Source organism: Rattus norvegicus, chromosome 4 (assembly GCF_036323735.1).
Source record: "Rattus norvegicus strain BN/NHsdMcwi chromosome 4, GRCr8, whole genome shotgun sequence".
In the NCBI taxonomy this organism is placed as follows: domain Eukaryota; kingdom Metazoa; phylum Chordata; class Mammalia; order Rodentia; family Muridae; genus Rattus; species Rattus norvegicus.
In genome coordinates, this window is record NC_086022.1 from 121481049 (window position 1) to 121499546 (window position 18498).

The 18498-nt window shown below is 47.9% G+C and overlaps 1 protein-coding gene across 4 annotated transcripts in view; it reads right to left on the bottom strand.

The window, feature by feature from the left end:
* The window catches only part of Arhgap25 (Rho GTPase activating protein 25), a 78143-nt gene that overhangs the window by 26898 nt on the left and 32747 nt on the right, over window positions 1-18498 (bottom strand). Inside the window, exons 1-4 of one of the 4 annotated variants that reach the window (XM_039108163.2) lie at window positions 16378-16396; window positions 16071-16270; window positions 9070-9157; window positions 4986-5102 (exon numbers count right to left, since the gene is read on the bottom strand). In XM_039108163.2, coding sequence (XP_038964091.1) covers window positions 4986-5102; window positions 9070-9157; window positions 16071-16253 — 388 coding nt within the window. In that variant the 5' untranslated portion in view covers window positions 16254-16270; window positions 16378-16396. Of the gene's footprint in view, window positions 1-4985; window positions 5103-9069; window positions 9158-12398; window positions 16050-16070; window positions 16271-16377; window positions 16397-18498 lie in introns of those variants that run through there. The other 3 variants (NM_001109247.1, XM_063286534.1, XM_006236839.5) reach the window with 3 other exon arrangements.

The following is an 18498-nucleotide window of genomic DNA, read 5'->3' on the forward strand; positions in this document are numbered from 1 at the left end:
TTTTATACTGTAACTTTGGGCTTTAAAGTTGAATTTTGTGTCTTTTTGTAGACTGCAAGTTTCTTGAGGGAGTGATTGTATTCTTCTCCCCCGGGGATCTTTCTCCCTCGTGTTGGCATGAAATCAATAAAGAGTTTTAGAATAAATGAATAAATGTGTGTCTTGCTTATATTTAGGAGCTGGGGGAACGGGAGATGAGATATTTAGTAGAAATAATTAAGAATTATCAGGCTTAGCTAGAAGGACTAGGTCACACAGAAGCAGAGTGTTTAGCAAGGACTGCACATCCCACACGTTGTGCTAAGCTATGGATTGCGAAATCGTGCTCTGAAGCATGTGAAACAAAACAAAAGCAAAAGGCCAGAGGAAGAAAAATTCCTTGAGGCTCATAATAAGTAGATGTTTACGTGGCATGAGCCTTGGGATGGCAAATTTACAAAGACACTTAGACAAAGGAGCTGAGCCCTGTCTCCAAAGTGGAGCAGCAGAGAGGATGAAACTTTATCACAACTCCTGTGCCCAGAAGCCACTGAACAAGCAAGCATCCAGAGGGGAAGGGAGAACAGGCGACAGAGACCCCATCTGCAGCCAGGACTGCCTGCTCCTAGGGCACAGAAACCAGATTTCCACTATGAGGACCTGAGGATGTGATCTCTGTGCTGAGAGGAGAGCGTCTTGAGGATACAGGCACACACACTCACATACACACACACACACACACACACACACACATACACCACATGTGCACACACACACACCACATGCACACACACATACACACCACATGTGTACACACGTACACACACCACACATGCATATACACACACCCCCACACACCACACATACACACATACACTCACACACCACACACACATACCACATACCACAAACACACACACACACACACACACACACACACACACACACACACACACGCCCCGAAAGTGTGGCCTGGGATAAGCTGTCAGAAGTTAATGCCTCTGGTCTCTTTTCCTGCTTAACTTTGCAAGACTTTGAGATTACATCCCCAATTTCCAGGATACGGCTGCTCCAGCCTGTCCATCTAGCTGGTCCTCTTTAAAGAGGACCCACTGAAAAGACACCATGAAGCTGTTCCCTGAGGAGACATGAGGACCAGGCAGAGCCTGTCAGAAAACAGGGACACCTGAGAAGCTAGGAGACTTGGAGGCCACCTCTTTGGTGACAGGAGCAGAAAAGTGTCAGTTCTTCCCAGAGTGGCTTCTCCCCTTTAATGCTGTCACTCAAGTGGGCTACAGGTGTACAGGACATTGTACTGTGGAAGGCCACGCTTTTCACGTCCAGTTATCATTCTGGCCAGTTTCCATGCTTCATTGGATTTTCTAAGGGTATCTTTGGATCAAAAAGAACTTCAGCAAGGCTTGCTGTGGACATGCTCAGTGGGGAATAAATCTAGAGGGAGCCGCTCACTTCACTGAGCCCCTTCTTGGCTATGCATTGGCCAAGCCTGGGAGAGTGACCCAGAATGACTGCTATGGAGGACCTCTTCTTTAACCAAGTCATTTAACATAAGCCACTCACCATGGTAAACCTGAGACACACACACACACACACACACACACACACACACACACACACACACACACGATCAAGCCATGTGGAGGATTCCAAACAGCACATAATGTGCAAGAGCCCTAAGGCAGGAGCATGCCTGTGGGTCTACGAGGAGGCTGATGACGGTGCAGATGCTGCTGCTGGAGTGGAACAGGCAAGAAAGAAGGGTCTAGAAAACAGAACAAAGAGTTAACTATGGGAACACTAGCTTTTACTTTGAGAAGGGGAGGGTAGGAAAGGTTTGAGCAGAAGGGCCTTGACATGACAGTTGCCAGGCTCACTCTGATGAAGTGACATCAACATGTCAGAGGGCAGATATGGCAGCTTAGTCAGGGGGTTTGAGCAGGGAAGATTCTTGACCAGGTAGAGGAGTGAAGGTAATGAGAGGTGGTCAAGAATAACGTGGGAAACATAGAGCTGCCCTCGGGTTGGAAGGAAAGGCCAATATGTCTTAGTGATGTCACCATGTTTTCAGGAGAACATTGAACAGACCCAGTCGCAGTTCACTGATGGTGCTGTACGAAGAGTCCTGGCCCCGCCTCTCTCCAGACAGTCTCCTGGGGACGGCCATCTATCTACTCTTGCAGGACTGGGGTTCCCTGCCTTAACCTGGGGAAACGCATTGAGCGATGTCTCAGACTGCGGTGAAGCTCTGTGGTCTGCCACCTGTACCTGGTTCATGGGAATGAGTTTCTTAAGAATGGCTGTATGATACTTGCCTTCACAAATCAAACTCTGACCTCACCTGCGCCCAATAAGTAATGGCTTTGAGCAAAGAGAGAACGATGTGTCCATCCTACATACAAACTGTATCCCCAGCCTGCTTAGAATCAACTGACTTCTAAGTAAAACAACCTAATCGGTCTTACTATACTTTGGACCCCTGAGATGCCGTTCCACCTATTTCTCCTTCAAGGCTCAGCCTGGACCCTGACTCAGAGCGACAGATGTACATGGAAGATGGTGTGACTAGACTGATGGCCAATTGCTGAGAGTGGCAGGCATAACACCCCCATGATGCAAATCACACACAGGTATAGACTGGTATTGATGGCTGTGGCTTTGTGCTCTTCTGGGTCAGTAGGACCCTAGAAACTATTCTGTCCCTTTGAGGCTCCTATAGAAGATTGATCAAGCCAAATGTTCCTCCTTCCTTTCTGATGCTCTATTCCCTGTGGTTCAGTAATACTCTGTGACACGGCCACATTGGTCTGGTGATTGGCTCTCACATCAGAGTTAACACTGTCCCCTGAACAAGCCCACAGCGCAGTCCCCTGGCTCCCCACCCCACCCCCACCCAGTCCCATGCCCAGGACTTAAACCCCTTCTGGGGTGGGGGTGGTGGCTGAAGCTTTGATGAGAGGAACCCTTTGAGTATGAGGACAGAGCGCAGCAGGTCGTCGTGGCACGTCTCCTAAGGCTGGCAGAAGGCACGGGTCCCAGTGAGAGCACAGAGATAATCTTGAGGCAAAGCAGATGCAAAGTTAGACAACACCCATGAAGAAAGCCCTTCAGTGGGAAAAGGATGCGTCAGCAGGCTCTTGACCTTCAGTCCAGGGCTTAAGGAAGGTTGAGATGAAGCTATTCCAGACAGGGAAAGCACAGGACCAGGTTTTCTCATGATAAAAAAAGAAGAAGAAAACCCACTTGGCATAGTTACCATAATAAAACCGTGTGTTTACGGCTTGGGAAATGGCCAGGGAAACCTCGAGCTTTCTGTGCTCTGGTGCAAATGTTAGTGACTGCTGGGACAGATGCGTTCTGATTCTAATGGCGTCTTTCTCCACAGGACCCAGGTCCCCAGACGGACCAGATGGAATCCTGACCTCAGCTGAGGCATGTGGAGCTTCTCAGGAGTTAACAATGGGGCTGCGGAGGCTGAGCTAGTGCTGGGGGGAGGGGCAGAGAGAAGGTGGCTGGCATAGGAATATACTGGGGACAAGTGTGGGCATGAGGTGCTGCTGGCTGGTCGGAAACAGGCAGATGTGCAAGGAAAAGTGAATGGGCCCATGAGAAATGGATACAAATTCGATTTCTCAGTTCCTGTCCCTGTGAGCCCCATGGCAGTTCCTGTCCTCGATGTATCTACCCGGCAACCCTCTCTGCTTCCTTAACATCGCTGGACATGATTTCTATTCTCCATTAAGACAATCCTGGAATGGCTCAATAAGACCCTATGAGAGATAAGAGAGGGATGGCTCAGCAGTTAAGAGGCAATTGCTCTTGCAGAACATGAAAGCATAGACCCAGCATCCACGGGCAGCCCGCTGCCCAGAGCTACAGCTCCTGGAGATCTGATACCCTTTTTTGACCTCCATAAGCACCATGTGTATGTGCATACACACACACACACACACACACACACACACACACACACACACACACAGAAATAATAAAAATTAACCTTTAAAAAGATTTTATAGTAACTTAAGTTACAAGGCATATAAAGTTTCATACATTCCACATTTCTCTTTCAGGAAAAAAAATATGTGCATGCAACCCTGGTTTGAACAAAGCAGCATTAAAATAATTCACATGACCAATATTCTTCAATTTTACATAATATTATTTTGGCGTTCTTATAATTTCTGAAAGAAACTGTTGGGAAATCAAATCAATATTTAACCATGAATGCTCCCATAAATGAGCTCTAAAATAAGAGACATCAATAATTAATTGCATATTTATAGTTTTCCTGGAGTCAACACAAGTAGTTCATTTTTCTAAAATGTGTGGGAAGTGGTATTTTGTGCACTTATCCATTTGAGCTACTCCGTGTTTTTATAAAATGAAGAGGGCGTGCTAAATTCACATGTGTTGATTTCATATATATTCTGCATCAGATTTTTGTTGTCTGTAGCAGGCCATTGCCAAGCGTGAAAATATTGCTAGAATGCTCACTCAAACACCTTGTAGTCCCTAGCAAGGCCTGAGTGCAGAATTTACCACACACCTGTAAGACCAGTAGAGGCTCCCACCCGGAGGGCAGCTGTCCTTCTGTCCTGACCAGCCTTGCTTGCAAATCTTGTCATTAGCCCTCTTAGGTACATAATGGGCATACCCACGGTGCAGTAAGAGTTGACGACACAAGGGACCCAGAGCAGCTAGTCCAAGCTCTTCATCTCAAAGAGCATATTCTGGCAAAGTGGAGAAAGCCCTATTTTGGGGTGTCACAGTCATCTATTCTATTTGATCTGGAGTTGGCCTTTTGAGGTGAGCTGAGGCTAGCTAGATATGTAGAAGCCTCTTTTCCTCATACTCAGCAGAGGACCTAGCCAATGGCCCCAGGGGGTCTCTGATCTCTCCTCTGAACATTGCATAGAGAGGTAGTGCATGAAGCCAGCTTCCTCCTACCCAGAGGCCTGCTCAGAAAGGGTTGTGAGAGTTCTTACCTCCAGAGGGTGTGCCAGCAACTCTCCTGAGGAACTTAACCCACTCCTCCATCTCTACCTGGGAGCTGGCCATGAGGACATAGGAGTCTTGTCCAGTGCGGTTCTGGTCACTTGAGGCTGGAGGAAAGAGTTGCAGGTTGTAGAGTGGGAGGAGCCAGAGCCAAGGGACGGGGCAATAGCTGAACCTGACTAGTTTCTTAGCTCAGTGAAATGTAGACAGTAATCAAGTTCTCTAACCTTGCTCAGTAGCCCTGGACATCGGTCCATTTTTATGGCTTTGACCAATGACATATTTCTATTGACAAGTCACTGAATGTGGCTTTCAGTTGCCCTGGCTTTGGCAGAGAACGGCTTCCACAGAGGTCAGAAGCCATTTGCTACTGACAGGAAGAGCAACTGAAGCATTCGGTTAGGCATTCAGGGAGACTTCTGGTCTCCATACCCACAATGGATGCTTCCCAAGGCAACCTGAGCTCAGCTGTGGAGACCTGGAAAGGAGCAAAACCCTAGGCAAGAGGGACAAAGGCCACTAGAGTGCCCGTTCCATAGGACTAGTGTCTCCTATCACCGGATGTTCAGACCACACAGAGCCTTGCTGAAGGTAGGTTTCCAATACTTAGTTCCAGGGCTCATGGAGATGGACAGGACCTTGTTTACCATTTCACTTTAAACCTGAGTAGAGCTTAATGTGTCAAATGAGCAAATGATGACTGAAAAGACAAAGAGGAGAGAGGTGGCAGCAAGGGACAAAAATGAGAGAAAGTGACAAAGGAAGAAATGAGGGGGAGAAGGAACCTGACATCTCCCTACACCTCCTCACAGACAGAAATCTGCAGATACAGACTTTAGTCGGTGAAGGTGTTAGTGGTAAAGGTGCTAGAAGGGACACAACCCACAGAAATCCCCTCAGGTACAGGATGCTGTTGAAGTCAGCTCTTCCTACAGTGCCAGGTCATCTCCAGAGAGCTCACTGCAGCTGATCTAGAGGCCAGCCCTAGATTTTTCCCATGGAAACCAGCTTTCCAGTCCCTTTGCTTCTGACCTCCTCCACTTAGCTTGCAGTCACCACGCCAAGCGCCTTTCACCCTTTGAGATGAGCTGATTCTAATCCAGTTTGTCATTGCCTCTTCTCCATAAAAACCTTTCCTGTGGGTATCTCCAGGGGTAGAATTGGAAAGGGGGAACCAAAAATGGCCTGAGTAACTGCAGGGTCCCTTTGAAATGAGGTGGGGAGTTGTGCTGTTACCGACTTGTTAAGAGTTATTAAGACTGAAGCCCAGAGACGCCAGGTCTCTGCTTGGGGCCCGGCCACACACCAAGCAAAGCTCTCGTCCTCCCTGTGGAAGCCCTGCTGGGGAGAATCTGTCTGCTGTTCTTCCCACAAACACACTGCAGTCTGCTGCACTGTCAAAAGACATCTTGGTTTACTGGTTCCTGGGAAATGCTTCCTTCAGTCACTGCCTCTGATGTTTCATGGTGGGACCCTCCCCACTGGTACCCTGCTCTGTCCTCAGCCCTATATTTACATTTTATTCTCCACTCACATGAATTTTAAACATGAGTCGTGTCATGCCACTGTATCTAGACCTCCCCAGCAGTCTACCATCCTTCTAGAAGCTCAATTTCTTAGAGTTGCTAGGAAACGCCCATCAAACCTCCCCACTTCTGCAATCAAGTCGGCCAGCCACATTTGTCCACTTGGAATTCTCTGGGTGCTGGGGGACACTGCCCGGGCCATCCCTGTCCTTGGAAAGGCTTCCTCCAGGTGAACACTTTCTCTGTTGGCGTCTTCATAATTTTACCCCAGTTCCACGTTCTCAGTGACACATCCTGTCTGCTCCACTATCAGTGACAAAGCAATTACCTTCACCCTGCCTCAGTTAGAACAAGTTCTCTCTGTGCCTTAATTTTCTTGTCCCCCTCAGGAAAATTACGCAATTTACCCTGCTCTTTAGCCTGCAACAGGACAGTAGGTTGTGTGTGTTTCTGTTCTGTGCTACCCGTGGGCCCTGCAACCTCACTGACTCTTAGCAGATGCTGCTGACAAATGGGAGCCTATCCTGATGTGCTGTGTATGAAGGCTGATGAGGTGCACTACACAAGAGCAGCCCCCACACTTGTTGTCAAGCTAAAGGTGGAGGGGATGGGGCGGTCGAAGGGAGGGAGGGGACGCTCACCCTCGACAGTTGCCTGCTGTAAGTCTAAAATCGAAGGCACAACTACAAGTACACACTATGTGTGCCCCTGAAACTGGGGGCCTCTGAGAAAGGATCTTGATCAGAAATCCTGTTTCTTGTGGCAGCATGACCTTCCGCAAGAGGAGGACAAGGAGACGAACTGACAATTTTAAGTATCGCAGACCAGGCTGGAAGGAGCATTGGAAACAGCAGCGCTACAGGACGCTACAGGAACGGAGGCTCCGAGTTTGGGATTGCTATGTGATCACTTGTCTATACGAGGGGTTCAGATAGAGGAAGATACGGGGACAGGAATAGAACAGAGACAGAAAGAAAGGCAGAGAGACAGAAAGAAGAGGGAGAGAGAGAAAGAGAGAGAGAGAGAGAGAGAGAGAGGAGGGGAGGGAGAAGGGGGAGAGAGGGAGAGAAGGGTGAGAGAGGGAGGGAGAGAGAGGCAGAGAGAGTAAGAGAGAAAAGGAGGAAGGGAGGAGGAGGGGAAGAGAGGAGAGAGAAAAGGAGGAAGAGAGGGAGAGAGGGGAGGAAAGAAAGGAAAGGAGGAGAGAGAGGAAAGGAGAAAGAGAGGGAGAGAGAAAGAGAGAGTGTGAGCACCTAGGAGCTCCTGCAGGAGGCTGTATTTATGGACAAGGTGATGAAGACAATCGGGCTCTTCCCTTCCCTCCCTCAGAGCAGTCCTCTAGGTAGTTTATAGGGAAAGCTCACAATGCATCTTCAACCTGAGCATTCCATGGAACTTGTGGGTAGAAAATGCAGCCGCTGGGGCACACACTTTTGTGCGTGTTTGTATTCCAGGAGTTGCATCAGGAAAGAGAGAGCCTACAGGCTGAACAGCTCAGGAGGGAGAGGGATGGGGTTCTCCTAGATAGAGGACTGTGGCTGGAATGGCAGGAAGAGGAAGCTGGATCTTCAGAGTAGAATACAAGAAAGAACCCATGTAAACCACCTGGATTAATCTTTCCTTTTCTTTGGTGTAGAGACAATGCCCGCTAGATGTCCCCAGTATGCATGGTCCATACTATGTACTAGACATCAAACCATTTTATTTAGTCATCTCCATTTAATGCTCACTGCCATCTTTGTCCTCATGATAGGTAAATCGGAAGAGTCAGGGAGAAGTTAGAGGGGTTGCTGTACAGTGAGAGGTACAGCCAGGATTTGGGTGTGAGCAGGTTGGCTCTGGGCAGGGCCCTTTTCTCCTTCGCCACACTGCCTTCTCCACCCATGTGAGCAAGGAAAGGTTTAAATGAAAGGACCTCATGGCCTTGTCTGCTGGGATCAAGGCTGGGGCAACCAGCCAGCATAGCAGTGCCGGCATTCCTTGGGCTGTCTCAGAGCAAGAGACAGGAGGAGGAAAAACCAGCCCCCAGGTAGGGGCAAGATATGTGCCAAATTCCCATTGCTCCAATATGTCCTTTACTTGGAACAGGGACCTCCCAGCATACAGCTCATGTGCACAGTGGACATGCAGCGCCTAGCATGTTCAAAGTTCTCAAAAGCTGAAACTTGGCATTTCTTGTTAGATCCTGTTGGAACATATAGAACCACTGACATTTGATCACTGCACCTCATCCCAGGGGCGACCTCACCGCTCAGAGCCTATCTCAGCTGTAGGGTTCTGCACTGTGTGAGTGTGGATGACGACTGCTCATAGAGAGGGCCCAGAACCTCACACTACAGCTCCTGTATCCAGCCAGACTCCTGGAACACTCCTAGGATTGCATCAAATGGGCCTTCATTTGTCATGGGCGACCCTTAAGCCCTTGATGCTAGCTAGTCACCTGGGGTAAGTTCCCTAACTATATGAAAAGCCACTGTAAGTTCATAACGTGGTTGAACAATGGACCATCACCTTGACTTCTAGGCACGGGATGGAAATTCGGGCTACCCACCTGGAATAACTTCAAAGACAAATTTCCCAGCTTCTTCCGGGTTTGTGGCGATTTCTTTGACTGTGCTGCCTGGCAGATACATGCATCCCTGAAAGATCAAAGGTTATGCTTTTTATATAATGAGCAGCTACCTTACTAGGAAGCCGTTAAGTTGGGGAGACAAATGGGATGTTAACAGTAGGGAGAAGAGGGGGTAAGCAGAGACACATGAAACTGCTTCCGGTATGAAGGGCATCCCTCCCACTCGGGCCTTGGCCAGAATGAGGGGCAGCTGTCTGTGCCGAGGGCAGGCAGGGCAAGGTCCTGACTGGAGGCCTCCTGTCAGAGAGCCAAATCACTTCTACATCAGGCATACTCAATGCTCCAGTAATTGCACTGGGCTTTCTCACAGGGCATCCTCGAAGCACCCGATCCCACCATTCAGATAAGATTTAGATTTTAGATTGGTAGCCAATGACTGTCTGAAGTGACTGAGCCAACATTTTTTTAGACTGAGTCATTCCTAGTCTCATTCTAAGTTGTCATCATTCTGGAGAGTCTAAACAAAAAGTCAGCAACAGTGACAGCTCTGAAGGAATGGAAGCTTACGGATTTTCTAGAATAACATCTGAAGCCTGGAAGAAGAAAGCTTCCTGCAGTCTAGGAATAGAGATGTGTGAGAGAGAAAAACAGAAAGAGTAAGAAGGAAGAGGATAGAGAGAGAGGAAGGGAAGGAGGGAGATAGGGAGGGAGGAAAGAAGGCAGGTGGTTAGGGAGGGAGGAAAGGAGGGGGAAGAGAAAAGAAAGATGACAGGGAGGAGCAGAAATAAAAAGGAGAAGAGACTTCCTGTCTATAATGGGGAGCACTGTGATCCTGTCTATAATGGTGAGCACTGTGATCCTGTCTATAATGGGGAACACAGTGATCCTGTCTATAATGGGGAGCACTGTAATCTTGTCTATAATGGGGAGCACTGTGATCCTGTCTATAATGGTGAGCACTGTGATGCTGTCTATAATGGGGAGAACTGTGATCTTGTCTATAATGGGGAGCACTGTGATCCTGTCTATAATGGGGAGCACAGTGATCCTGTCTATAATGGGGAGCACTGTGATCTTGTCTATAATGGGGAGCACTGTGATCCTGTCTATAAGGGGGAGCACTGTGATCCTGTCTATAAGGGGGAGCACTGTGATCCTGTCTATAAGGGGGAGCACTGTGATCCTGTCTATAAGGGGGAGCACTGTGATCCTGTCTATAATGGTGAGCACTGTGATCCTGTCTATAATGGGGAACACAGTGATCTTGTCTATAATGGGGAGCACTGTGATCTTGTCTATAAGGGGGAGCACTGTGATCCTGTCTATAAGGGGGAGCACTGTGATCCTGTCTATAAGGGGGAGCACTGTGATCCTGTCTATAATGGTGAGCACTGTGATGCTGTCTATAAGGGGGAGCACTGTGATCCTGTCTATAAGGGGGAGCACTGTGATCCTGTCTATAAGGGGGAGCACTGTGATCCTGTCTATAATGGTGAGCACTGTGATCCTGTCTATAATGGGGAACACAGTGATCTTGTCTATAATGGGGAGCACTGTGATCTTGTCTATAATGGGGAGCACTGTGATCCTGTCTATAAGGGGGAGCACTGTGATCCTGTCTATAAGGGGGAGCACTGTGATCCTGTCTATAAGGGGGAGCACTGTGATCCTGTCTATAATGGTGAGCACTGTGATGCTGTCTATAAGGGGGAGCACTGTGATCCTGTCTATAAGGGGGAGCACTGTGATGCTGTCTATAATGGGGAGCACTGTGATGCTGTCTATAATGGTGAGCACTGTGATGCTGTCTATAAGGGGGAGCACTGTGATCTTGTCTATAATGGGGAGCACTGTGATCCTGTCTATAAGGGGGAGCACTGTGATGCTGTCTATAAGGGGGAGCACTGTGATCCTGTCTATAATGGGGAACACTGTGATGCTGTCTATAATGGTGAGCACTGTGATCCTGTCTATAAGGGGGAGCACTGTGATCTTGTCTATAATGGGGAGCACTGTTATCTTGTCTATAAGGGGGAGCACTGTGATCCTGTCTATAAGGTGAGCACTGTGATCCTGTCTATAATGGGGAGCACTGTGATCCTGTCTGTAAGGAGGAGCACTGTGATGCTCTCTATAATGGGGAGCACTGTGATCCTGTCTATAATGGGGAGCACTGTGATCCTGTCTATAAGGGGGAGCACTGTGATCTTGTCTATAATGGGGAGCACTGTGATCTTGTCTATAAGGGGGAGCACTGTGATCCTGTCTATAAGGTGAGCACTGTGATCCTGTCTATAATGGGGAGCACTGTGATCCTGTCTATAAGGAGGAGCACTGTGATGCTCTCTATAATGGGGAGCACTGTGATCCTGTCTATAATGGGGAGCACTGTGATCCTGTCTATAAGGGGGAGCACTGTGATCTTGTCTATAATGGGGAGCACTGTGATCTTGTCTATAATGGGGAGCACTGTGATCTTGTCTATAATGGGGAGCACTGTGATGCTGTCTATAAGGGGGAGCACTTGACCCTTCATTGGTCTTTAATCCTGTCACCTGCAGGTCCTCACTGTCTGGAGACCACAACATGACCCTTGTGCCATTTGACTACTGTACTAGGTTAGGTTAGTACGGCTCCAGAGGGAAGAGCTGTGTCCTCTTTATTCAGGAAGAAATGCCACCAGGAATGGAAGTCAGTTTCTCTAAACTGTTATTTGATAGCCCAAATCACCTCATAGCAAAATTGTAAAAATAAAGTATTGGTATTACTATATCTATATCTATATACATTATACATATACATATATACATATATATAATTTATTGAGCAACTGACAGGTGTCAAACTGCTCACTGCCCCTAACAGTAGAGCAGATCATCACGAGAAATCTAGAAAGGACTGTTTTTCCTGACTGGAGAGGTCAGGAAATAAGGCTTAGAGAAGTTAATTAGCTGTCAAACCACAAGTAATTAAACAAGAAAACAGTAGATTGTATATGGGACAGTGAGAATCCAGAATTCCTGACCAGAACTTCCCAACCAGACTTAGCTCAAAAAAGGAACAGAGTTCAAGTCACTCACACTGGGCATCAACACCCATGACAGACTTCCCTGTCCCTTGGATGTCATAGGCAAACAGGAGGGTGACTGGAGGAAGACACCCTGAGGGTAAAGGTGGGGCAGTGAGGAGGAGGAGGAGGAAGGATCCATGTGGTCATATCTACTGTCACTAACTTTGCCAGTTGGTATGGGTGGACTCTGAGTGGAGATGGGGCAGAGTTAGAGGGCACAGCCATTGCTAACACTTACACTATGTGAGCACATGGAAAATGGCTTCCTGTGTGGGGCTGGAGAGAGGGCTCAGCAGTTGAGAGTGCTTACTTCTCTTCGAGGATCGTGGTTTGATTCCCAGCACAAGAAACCATAATGTCAACTCCAGGGAACCTGATGCCCCGGGGCTCCTTGGACACCTGTCTTCATGTGCACATAGCTCCCCACAGCATTTTAAAAAGTAAGGAGATAAAAAGATAATGTTATCCCAAACTTGTCGTTTCCTGTTCTTTACCACATCTTTCTATTTGTGCCTGTGGTATTTCTATTTATCTCTGTGGTAGAAATTTTATAGAACACTGAGCTCCTGGCATCACTGACAATACGAGGTACTTTGATCTTTTTAGTTTAATTTTGATTTATGTGTATGAATGTTTTGCCTGTAGGTATGGCTGTGTACCACATGCATACCCGGTGCCTGTGGAAGCACCAGAGGGGCTGGAGTGACAGACAGTGAGCCACCACGTGGGTTCTGGGAATCAAACTTGGGTCCCGGGGAAGAGTAGCCAGTGCTGAGCCATCTCGCCAGTCCTCAGGATGTACTCTGAGCCAATCATGAAACGAATATTTAGACCACAGAGACTGGCAAATTCTACACAGAAATGAAGTCGCTATCAAAGAGTCTGTTGGTAGGCATTTACTAGCACACCCCTGGCAGGCCTGTTAGGTAAAACTCCTGCACACCGAGATGTGGGACAAAGGTTCTCTGTAAAGGTAAGGACATCAAACTCCAGCTATGCACGGTGTTCTCCCACTTTGACAAGAGGACATGGTGGCTCATTCATGAGCACTATATATCATTAATTATTACCGAGATCAAAGTTTTAATACATGTTTATTGGCCATTGTGTTTCTTTGGTAAATCTGGCCATTTTCCTATCGATTGGTTTGAATTTTTCTTACAATTTTCAAGTACTTTAAATATTAAGAACATTTGTTTACCAAACACACACACACACACACACACACAGAGAGAGAGAGAGCTTCCCATTTGTTATTTGAAGTTCTATTTTCTTACATTGACTTTTAATTATGAAATAAGCCAGTCATTCCCTTGTGCTACCCTGGTTGCTTTAAAATCCCAGCTCCCCTAAGCCCATGCAGACAGCAGCCGTTTCGTTTGCTATCTCTGCAGATGTGTTTCCCAGTCAAGTCTTCATCCATATCCAGGAGTGTGGAAGTAGAGCCTTCCTTGTTTGCAAAAATCTAGCCCTCACCTACAACTTCCAGTTCATGTCCAGATATTTTTCAGGACTCCCCGAAGTGGGAACAAATGATAGTGTGTTTAGCAGAACATGAAACGGATTGTCTCTATTTTAGTGAGATAACGGAGACTGGACGAAGGTTGACAGAGAGCCACCAGCTTGTGATAACGATACGTGACCATCGACTCCCAACTAAGAAATCAGTTTTTAAACTTCAGAAGCTTTATACAATATATTGACTGCCACGATCACTGGCTCATTGAGTAGTCACACTGTAGAACAATATCCAACACTAAGGAACAACGTTTGTGACCTTTTGTCACTTCTACTAAATCATGTCCTTACTTCACAATTCCAGGATGACTCTCTAAGTATCTGTGGACAGGGAATGCTGGCTTGAGGCAACTACTCCTTGATGAGATTGTGAATAATGTTTAATTTTCTTAACTTCCTACAGTGCAGCTCTTACCATCAAACCTACCTAGCAACACACAGCAAAACAAATCCTTCAAAAGGAGTAGCCTTCTATCCCTAGAATTTTAGTTTTAGATCTGCAATGAGCATGTTTGTTTTATCAGTCACCTGGAAGGGGACTGTCATGCTTCCTGTCTTGCCCTCCTGCTCTAACTCCAACGTTAACAGATCTCAAGTTATCCTTGAAGACTGAAGAACGACATCGCCTACTTATTCCCGGTCAATTTGGTCCTGAGAAGCCGTGAGTTTCTTACAAGGGGAGAGGCCAGGACTCACAGGTGATTCTTCTATCCCTTGTTACTGTTACTTGCTTGTTTTTTACACAACAGGTTTTTCATGCGTGTTTTATGTTATTAGATCATGTGACGAACACGGGCCAGACAGTGTTGTCTCATTTTAAACAAGAAAGGAGGATCCAAAAAGGAAACAGTAATTGCAGTGCCATGAAAGAACGCAGGCAGCGTTCCGTGGGAAACACCGTTCGCTTTTCGCACTGCACGGAGACAGCCATGACCCAGCGGCTCTTTCCAAGGGCCTGGGTGGCTGAAGAGACTTTGCATCTCAGAGTCGTTCATTAAGAACAGGAAGTCCAGCTGTCACACACAGATGCCTGGCTCGGTGGGGTCCTGGCCACTGTCTCAGTTTGGTTCTCCCATCTGCTTGTCCATTCATCTGCTTAGCCACCCCAATATCCATCTATGTCTTAGCCTCAGCTTCCTAATTGTTGGGAGTCTGTTTTCTCTAGTAAATTCTAGTTAAGCCCTCCCACCTCACTTCCGTCATCACGGATATGAACTCTAAGTGGGCATGTAGCCTTCTCGGGTGTTACAGACCTCAGTTTACACTCGGGATCCCAAAGTCATAGCTAACTGTGGCCCATCCCACCCTTGCTTCCCACCATGACCATCAGCATCGGGGAGATGGTGAAGAGCCCCAGGCCTGAGACTGGAGATCAAAGCTGTCTTGCAGACTTATCCTGGCCCTCATGGGGGACTCTGGACCTCTATTCTCAAAGTATATCCTGAACTTGACCTCTGACCTTCAGCCCCCAGCTCCCTCTGGCATTCCTAGCACTGTAAGCGCTTATGCATATCACCTGTGCCCTGCTGCTTTAGGGCACACAGAAGCATCGGTTTACAGCAAGCTAACGGCTGTCTCCCCTCTGTTCAGAACACTCAGTGGCTCCCAGGACACTCCGTGTAACTGCCCGAGTGTTTTCAGTGACATTCACAACCTGACCCCTCACCTCACTTCTCTGACCTCTCCCCCTCTGCTTCTCAGCACAGGTTCTGTTCCCGCCACCAGACCCCCAAGGGCTTCCCACACAGGTCACACATGTCCCTTAAGCCTGTTTGGCTCTTTCCTCTGCCCAGGAGGCTCTTGTCCCACCAAGCAACCCCTTCCTTAGTATTGCCACCACCTGCATAAAGTCAGTCTGTGCAACCCACTTAAGAGGGCAACAGGTCTCCCAAACTTCTCTCTCACCAGATTCTCCTCCTTTCTCTCATAACTCATCTTTTCAAACAACCCCACACTCCCCTTACTTATTGTAGCAGATCCTTTCCCTGCTTTACTCATTGATTTACTTCAAGGGTCTACAATGGAATTAGTATGAGAACATTATGAGTTTGGAATTAAGTATAGTATTTGTTCAGTACATATTTACTGACCCCCCCCCCAAATAGCTAAATCAGGTCTCATAAGCTACCAGGATGGGTTACTGTCTCAATGCCACCATTATGGTGTGAGGCTGGACTCGGGGTGCCCCAGAAACCACACTGTACCAGTGAGAACGATTCTGCCACCCTCACTATCCAGGGAAAATAGAGAACATCTCAAGAGGCCACAGCACCGCCCCAGGTGAAGTGTCTGACCCCAAGGCCTACAGGAATGATAGCAGCCAGTGGGCTCCTGCCTGAAGCAAGCCCAGGTCCTCTGAGGACTGAGGCAGGGGCGCACACGCGGCAGGTACCTGTGGCTTTGAGTCCTCTTCGTCCTTGTAGTAGTAGAGCTGCCGAGCTTTCAGCACAAAATACCGCTGCTGCCAGTTTTTCACAATGGACCTCTGCTTCTTCAGCCAGCCCATCTTAATTGGCCTTTCCAGGGGGTTGGGAGTGGTTGGTGGGTGGAAGGCCGCCATCTGCTCCCCAGTCATCACGCTCCTCGACCGAGCTATAGAGAGGAACAGACAGGCAGGCTGACCGAGGGACATGAAGCACAAAGTCGAGTGGGGGTGGGGTGGGGGGAGACTGAGAGGAAGCCCTGTTGTCCCCCCGCACCCCACAGGGTCCTGCTCCTGAAAGGAGACCAACGGATGATCAGCCCCTGCAGTCCGGCTGCCTCCGGCCCTGCGTGCTGCAAAACGGAGATTGGCTGGAGCCTCTGAAGAGGAAGTGGCCACAGCATCTGACGGAAGGTGCTTCCTTTTCCTGCGTGGGAGTATCTGACAGGGGACAAAATAATGCCCTGCTCTGTGCTCAAGAGTAAGGCCAACAGCTGCAGAGACCACCGGAAACTGCCTGGTTTTCCTCCATGGCCTTTCTGGGGAGCCAGCTTATAGCTTGGACCTCACTGTCCAACACGGTCTCTCCAGCAGACCATGCTCACATGCCAGGCCACAAGGGCTTGGCACCTCGTAAACTTTCTGGCCAAGTGTCATCTAGTGCCCTCCAGTCCCCTGCCCACTGTGTTTGCCTCACTTTGCTGGCCCAAGGGCTTTGGATGGTACAGTTGTCTTACCTTTCTAGTTAGACTGTCACCACTAACAGAAGCAGAAGCAGGACTTGAGGCCAGATCCTTCCACCCACTACATGCTATAATTATCTTTTAGCTTCCTACAGAGTTCTGACTATCATTTGCTTGGGTCCTGACTTGCACCTCCATGGTGACCCCCACCCAGAGCAACTGTCTTCTTCCTTCCCGCACCTCCAAAGTGACCTATCTGCCACCCTGGTTTCCAGCCAACCCTTTCTTCTAACACTTGCCTTCTCTCTTCTCTAGCCAGCTCAACAGTGACCTTCCAATCAGTTGCTGCCCCTCAAAGCCTCGACCTTGTGCTGACCCTCTGACCTTGCTGATACCAAGTGCCTGTGCCTGCTCTGCTGTCGAAGGAAAGCTCCTACCTCTTGTTCTATTAGTTAGCTTTGGTTGATCCCCGAGATATTAATAACACGGTGAAGGTATCGAGTTCTTCCTTATCCTTTTTGTCTTACCTGTCTAGAGAGACCTGTCCTTCTCTCCTTGTTTTTGACTGGCGTTTCTCTTGGCCTCAGTTTCCACACTAGTTAAATTGTTGATGACAGTCCTTACAGTGTAGAATTGTGAAGGTCAACCAAACAACACATAGAGACCACTGACCACATGTGCCCCCTCTTAATTTTGTCAACAGGTGACTACACCCAACTATAAGGATGGAGACATCTTTGAGAGTGTCCTCAGTCTCTCTCTCTCTCTCTCTCTCTCTCCCTCTCTCTCTCTCTCTCACTTCAAGCTCAGAGTTCCCATGTTCACTCATTCTCACCCTTAGCACATTTAACCAGAAACTTCCCCCGATGCCTTTGATTCCTGTTTGCCCGACTCCTAGGCCCATGGTTCCTGGTCTTTATTCATGTTCCCAGCATCCTTCAAAGCACGAGTATTTTACACAGGGTGGTGGTCTTTCCTCCATTCACTCGAGCTGTGTAGAGAGCTGTCCTCTGTATCACACAGAGGGCAACAACTGGGCCCTTCACTCCTGCAACCACTCTGTGTTCCTATAAGACAGTTACACCTCCATTCCTTAACTCCCGTTAGGGAACTGGAAGAGTTGCAGCACATGCTTGACTGAGCCATGCAATGGAGAGCCATCAGCATGGGGAAAGCATCTAGACAGTGGTGGTGGAAGATAACTTGTCAGCTTGACGCCCATTTGGTTTGTAAAGAGATCATTTTGTATCAGCATGTCTTGACACCCTCACCAAAAAAAGGAGGAGCAAAACCAAAACCAAAACCAAAATGAAACAACAAAAACAAAATAAAACAAAACAAAATCCCTAAACCTGAATTTCCTATCTTTCATTTTAGCTATCTACTATTTCCAGAGTCTTTCCTGGGGCTAACCACTTACTCCAAGGACCCACCAGGGGGATGAGATGATGAATAGGCATTGGCCATGGAGCAACAAGGAGGAGTAGATGTGAATGAAGGACTAAAGACTGGGCAACATTGTATCCTTCTATGTCAGGGTGTATCTCAAAAAGACTTATCTGTACTAGGGAGAAGGTATACATGGACAAAAGCGAATGTGTCCTTCACAAAAACACTGTTGAAGAAGATGAAGAGTGAGGTAATCAGTGGCCTCTGTGTAAGCCCATCCCAGCGCGACTCTTATTGCTGCTTCTCTGAAGCACCATCAGACACGG